This window comes from Mastomys coucha, unplaced genomic scaffold (genome assembly GCF_008632895.1).
Source record: "Mastomys coucha isolate ucsf_1 unplaced genomic scaffold, UCSF_Mcou_1 pScaffold1, whole genome shotgun sequence".
NCBI classification, from domain to species: Eukaryota; Metazoa; Chordata; class Mammalia; order Rodentia; family Muridae; genus Mastomys; species Mastomys coucha.
In genome coordinates, this window is record NW_022196891.1 from 28,563,655 (window position 1) to 28,569,482 (window position 5,828).

At 56.7% G+C, this 5,828-nt stretch overlaps 1 protein-coding gene across 6 annotated transcripts in view; it reads right to left on the reverse strand.

The window, feature by feature from the left end:
- The window catches only part of Cdk18 (cyclin dependent kinase 18), a 32,429-nt gene continuing 26,601 nt past the window's right edge, over positions 1-5,828 (reverse strand). For 4 of the 6 annotated variants that reach the window (XM_031382107.1, XM_031382110.1, XM_031382109.1 and 1 more), the window contains 11 exons: positions 5,542-5,656; positions 5,293-5,387; positions 4,954-5,016; positions 4,200-4,323; positions 3,923-4,043; positions 3,310-3,407; positions 3,006-3,111; positions 2,863-2,905; positions 2,259-2,349; positions 1,905-1,982; positions 101-1,420 (listed from right to left, as the gene is read on the reverse strand). In XM_031382107.1, the coding sequence (XP_031237967.1) occupies positions 1,386-1,420; positions 1,905-1,982; positions 2,259-2,349; positions 2,863-2,905; positions 3,006-3,111; positions 3,310-3,407; positions 3,923-4,043; positions 4,200-4,323; positions 4,954-5,016; positions 5,293-5,387; positions 5,542-5,656 (969 nt within the window). In that variant the 3' untranslated portion in view covers positions 101-1,385. Of the gene's footprint in view, positions 1,421-1,904; positions 1,983-2,258; positions 2,350-2,862; positions 2,906-3,005; positions 3,112-3,309; positions 3,408-3,922; positions 4,044-4,199; positions 4,324-4,953; positions 5,017-5,292; positions 5,388-5,541; positions 5,657-5,828 lie in introns of all 6 variants that reach the window. The other 2 variants (XM_031382106.1, XM_031382101.1) reach the window with 2 other exon arrangements.

Sequence of the window (5,828 nt, forward strand, 5' to 3'; positions counted from 1 at the left end):
TCTCTTTAACGGGGTTGTATGCATGTCTCAGCAAGCCCAGACACCCAGAGTCCTCTGTCTCTGGCATCAGTCCCCTTTTCTGAATGAGACTGCTCACTGCTTTTTGTACAACATGAATTAAATATATTCTCTGTCTTTGCTCTGAGTCATGACATTCACAGTCAGTGGGAAAGCGGGTTAGGGAGAACCCAGGCTCCCAGGGGTTAGGATGGGCATGGGGCTTGACCTCCCCTTGGCCTTTGCCCTTCAAGTTCAACCAAATGTTGGGGAGACCCTGGACCATGAGAGGAGTACAGAGGAAGGTGCCTTCTCTAGGGATGTAGGATGAGGCTTTCAGGACCAAACCTGCTGCAGTCTCACCTCTCTCCAGCTCAGGCGGTGATGCGGATGCCCTTCCCACCCTCTCTGTGGAGGCTGATCCAGGATCAGGTAGACGGGACTGGGAAGGAGGTGGGGGATGGAAGAGAGAGGTCGCACCGGCCCTAAAGAGCCAAGGTTACCCTGGTACCAGTGTCAGGGTGACCTTGCATATCTGGGTGCCAGCCTCAAAATCCTGAGACAGGGTTGACTTATCAGCCCTCGGGGATGATAACACCCACGGGAGTGGCTTAGGGAAGAGGGACATAGGTACTAGGTCAGAGTTCCAAGGACAGAGCGCACTCTACCACCTGCCAGTTTAAGGCAACCCTTTCCAGACTGGGGGATGGGCAGGGGGCTGGCTGAGGCGGCAGGAGTACATTTTGGAGTACCAGACCACTTCCGGATGCAGTTGGACATGGGCAGCAGGCTGGTGCTCTCTAGCCTTGGTTCCAGCCAGAGGGTACAGGGCTTCTGGCAAGGAGGGGACAGTAGCATTGTGGGGGTGGTGACAAGAGGTACTATTTTTTCTGATGCTCCAGGGATGTCTGCCTTGGGGTGGGGTCAGCACACAGGTGGGCACAATTCTAGGACCCCAGGTCAGGTGCCATATTCCTCGTTCTCAGAGGGAAAGGAGATGAAGTGAGAGTCCAAGGGATAAGACGGGGGGGGGGGGGGTTGGTCAAGCTGATGAACCCTCAGGGCCGGGGCCCCCACATCTTCCTGCACTTTCACTGGGAAAGGGTCCCAGGGACCTCCTTGACCCTCACTTCCTCTCAGGGAAGCAGCTCGTGCCCCATCCCACAGTGGGTGACAAGGGGAATGGTGTCCAGATAGAGGCCATCACAGAGCTGTGTGGGAAGCAAGGGAAGGGAGCAAATGCTACCAACAGGGCCGCCGAGTGGTCCTCCAGAATGGCCACAGACATTCATTGCTCAGCCCTCTGACGGCCGCACAGGCCCCATACTTCCTGAATTCATGTTCTGGGTGGCCTCTCATCCCTCGAGGCGCAGCAGGGTGGGCATAGCTCAGAAGATGCTCTGCCGCCGGTTCTTCCCTCGCCCTGGAGAAGGGAGGGGGCCGGGAAGCAATAGAGGAATGGGAAAGGGATTGAAGGCGACACCTGTCCTTCACGTGCTCTGATCTAGCGAGTTCAGGTCTCATCTCCATGGCTCGTAAGCTTCGTGAAATTGGGACTTACCCTCTAGGGGCCTCAGGTTCACATGTGTGGTTTTTTTTAAAGAGTACACAAGATTGGAACCGTTGTGCTAGGGACAAAGTCTGGACTGTCCAGGAGCTCAGCATCTTTACAGAGACCACAGCAGAGACAGGGCATGCCCTTGCCGGGACTACTGTGAAAGGCAGTGTTCCATCGGGGTGGGACCTCCCATAAGGTCTATGTGGGGAAGGGGGTGTTGACTTCCCATCCCAAAGGCAGACTCTGGGCCCACCTCTTTCCCAAAGAAGACTCTCCACTGGGGAAAGGTGGTCTATTTGGCTACTTCTAGCAAAGGGTATGGGTTGGGGGGTGGGGCATGTGGCCCTACCTGGGTGCTGGAAGGCCAGGCCACGATAGCCTGGGTCTTTTTGGAGTTGGATCTCCTTCAGGGAGAAGATGGAGGCAGCTAGGCAAGAGAAGAGGGCAAGAGAGGTCTGGGTGGAACCACACTCCCATACCTACCATCCTCACAGAGCCGAGGCACCCTCCAGTCAAGACCCGCCCGCCCGGGGAAGATCTACCGTCTCAGGTGGAATCCACCCGCTTAGCTCCAAATGAGAACTGAAGGGGAAGCCATGTGCCCAAGACACTCAGCTGGACCCAAGGCTCCAGGCTCTGTTACAGCTCCCACCCAAAGCTGGCTGCCCCCTTCCGGCTTCTGGCTGATCCCTTGGACACTTACTGTCATGGAGCTGGTGGACTCGTTCTCCCAGAGACTGGAAGTAGGGGTGACTTAGGGCTGCCTCTGCTGACATGCGACTCTTGGTTTCATACTGAAAGGCACAGGGTAGGTTCGCTCTTGGGCCCTGCTGGAGAGCCTTCTAGAAAATGGGACTCCGGTGCTAAGTTAGATGGCTGAGGTGAAAGAAACTCCCATCTGACTCAAACCAGGCAGTCTCAGGCCTTAGGATACCAGGGTTTAGCCACCAGAGCTTCCTGGGAGAGTGACTGCGTCTTGGAATGAACATACACGAAAGGTCATGGCTATCAACCTCCCCCCCCCGCCGCACCCCCGAGTATCCGCTCTATTAGAAGATGGCACCACTAACTGCCCTTTATCCCGAGCTTGCTCCCAGGTAGGCACTGCACCATTCCCAGCATCTTCTAAAGGATAAACTGATGTCTGACACGAAGTTGAGAAAACTGAGCCTCCTGTCCCCTGCAAATGTCCAACCAGGCCTTGGGTGCCAAACACAGAAACCAGTGCTTTGGAGTCCCAGGTGGTGTCTGAACGACCACGGCTTTCTTTAGTTGTCGCTCCCAGGGTAGGATGGGAGGAAACTCACCAGGAGCAGGCTGGTCAGGAGATTGATGCCTTCAGTATCCAACCTGCAAGGAGGAGGTGCTGGCACAGGCACAGCCAGGGGCAGGCTGGGGACCCGAACCTCTGGGAGGGAAGTGGGGAGGAAGGGGCCTGGCGAGGGACTACCTGGGGGCGTGGCTGAGCAGCGGCTGTGGTAGGTACCGGGGGAAGTTATAGGCTCGAAACTCGGAGATGGACGTCACACCCGGCCACGACTCTTCTGTAGGTGTCCCTAGAGACATGGGACCGGGTAAGAAGTATAAGTGGGAGGGCCGAGGCCGATATGGCGAGGGTGCAACACTGAAGAAGACAGCAGAGTAGCCAAAGCTAGCAGACCCCCTCCTTCCCAGTCCCCAACCTCGGTGCTCCTGGGTGGACAGAGTTCTAGCGCCCCCTGGTGGCGAGGTGGAGAGTACAGAAAGAAACTAACCCAGGAGACGGAAGATGAGGTGCAACTCCTCCTTGACAGTAGAGCCAGGGAAGAGGGGCTTGCCTGTGGCCATCTCGTAGAGGATGCAGCCCACGCCCCTGCGGAAGCAAGGGCAACAGTGAGGCCAGGAAGCGCAGGCACGCCTCCTAAGGCTGCTATGGGAGGGATCCAATGGTCACATCTGGGCTTGAAAGGCTGGTAAAACCAACCCGACTCCCACTACGGACCCTCTTTGTGAGGTCCGAGTCCCCTTAACCGCTAGGCAGGAAGAGAGATTCAACACTCTCAGTCTCTGAGGAGCCTCGGGCTTGGCCAGACACCGGTGTTGGCTTTAAAGTTGAGTTGGTTTTCATTTTACACCAAATCATACATTTTAACCATAAAATTGTACGTCCCCTTCCAAGATGTCCCAGGGGAAGACTCATCCATCTACCCTCTGGTAATTCCCACCTCCACCCCTTGGAAGCATCTCAGAAGTATAGCGTTAGAGGTTCTATAAGCTCCGAGAACCTGATATATTTCAGACTTAATTTGCTAACAAGCAGTACGTCAGGGAGACACGAAGCCTAAGGACGCGGACGGCCTCGTTTCCTTCTGTCTGCAGCTCACTCACCACATGTCAATGGGGGTGGAGTACTCTGTGGATCCCAGCAGCACATCTGGGGGCCTGTACCAGAGGGTTACCACCTCATTGGAATAGGTCTTTGTAGGCACTGATTTGGCCCGGGCCAGGCCTAGGAACAGACATGTCACTAAACCTCCGCTAAAGGGTCCTGAAGGATCGCATACTTAGACATCCCCCCCAGAACCCCTTCACACCGAGGAGGCTGTGCAGCCCAGGGGTCAGACCCACAAGCCAACCCTTATCCCGATCCTGGCATCAGCCTCACCAAAGTCAGCCAGCTTCAGCTCGCCCCTCTCATTGATAAGCAGGTTCTGGGGTTTCAGGTCCCGGTGCAGGATCTTGCGGTGGTGGCAATAGGCCAGGCCCCGGAGCAGCTGGAACATGAAGATCTGGCAGAGAGAGGAGAAATGAGAAGCTTAGTGGGACTCGGTCCCATGTGGGAGCCCCTACGCCTCTGTCCAGCCGCAGAGGAATGGGGACCAGAACAAGTCTCTAGGAAGACTCCCTGGTTCTGTAGGCCCTCCTATAGGCCACGGGGGACCTGTAGACACCAGAGAATCCCATGGGCGGGGGGGGGGGGGGGGGGGGGGGGAGAGTTCAGGGATGGAGAGGAGGCCATGAGTGGGAGGAAGCTTGGGCAGTCACTAGACGTGAAGTGGGAGAGCAGAGTAAGTAAGGGTCCCATAGCTGGGGTTGTATGTACTTGATTCTTAGTCACCAGAACTAGCCATCCACCCTGCCCCCCAACCCCGCCAGCTTCTCAGAAGCCTCTCTTCACTCTGGCAGGTAAACTCATGCTTGACATTCAGTTAGAGAAGGGTCTATGTCCACAGCTAGACGGAAGAGGACGGCAAGACTGTGTTCGTGGCTGGGGTGCTCAGAATGGCTTCTAGACTGACCCGTTCCTCCTCCCGGCATTTGAGGCTCCGGGTGACCTCAGCAGTCAGCAACAAGGGGAGCATCCCAAACTGGGCTCTACGGCAGAGGGCTGCCACAGGAAGGTGTCCCCAGGCCCTCACCTTGACATTGTGCATGTTCATGAGGTTCCCGCAGTGGTCCAGGTACTGTTTCAGGTCACTGTCCTGGAACAGACAGACAGATTCAGGCCTGTCCTCTGCCTGGCTGGTGGTCCAGACGTAGGCTAAAAGGAAGCCCTGTCCTGTCTGGGCCAGTGCCCGCTGGCGGCACAGGGCCCTGGCTCTGAACCCTTGGCTCACTTCCACATGGGAACTTAATTGGCAAACAAAGGCATGGGTCCTTCCGTTGCCCCATCCCTCCCACTCTTCCTCCCTCCCTCCCTTCCCCACCCCACTTCACCCACCCACAGGGGAAGAGCCACCAGTCCCAGTCCAGCTCACCAGGTATTCAAACACCAGGGTGAGGGACCGATCTGTGTGAATGAGGTCATGCAGGGTCACAATATTGGCGTGTTTCAGGTCCTTCAGCAGAGACACTGGGGAGACAGGACCACCTGGGTCCCCAGGCCCACCAGTACCTCCCGCTATCCCTTCCTGGGGCCAGTAATGGCCCTCGAACCAGGCTCCACCAGATGCATGGTGCTGAGCCCCTCATCCCAGAGGCCCAGGGTGCAGACCCGGACTTTGTACCCTCTCGGATAGCAGTGCAGGGTGCCCCTTCCTCATGCTCCAGCCGGATCTCCTTCAGGGCCACGAGGTTCTCTGTCAGCTTGCTGCGTCCCTTGAAGACGGTGGCATAGGTACCCTGCGACAGGGAACCCCCTGGTCAGCACCAGATCATCCTGTGCACGTTCTCCTCCCGGCCCCACCTCTTATATTTCTGCTTGGGCTAGGATTCAAGCTGGTGGTTCTACTCCCTCTGTTCAAATTCTGTTTGCTCCAAGGTCTGCTTCTCCTTGAAGCATCCCTATTAAGTC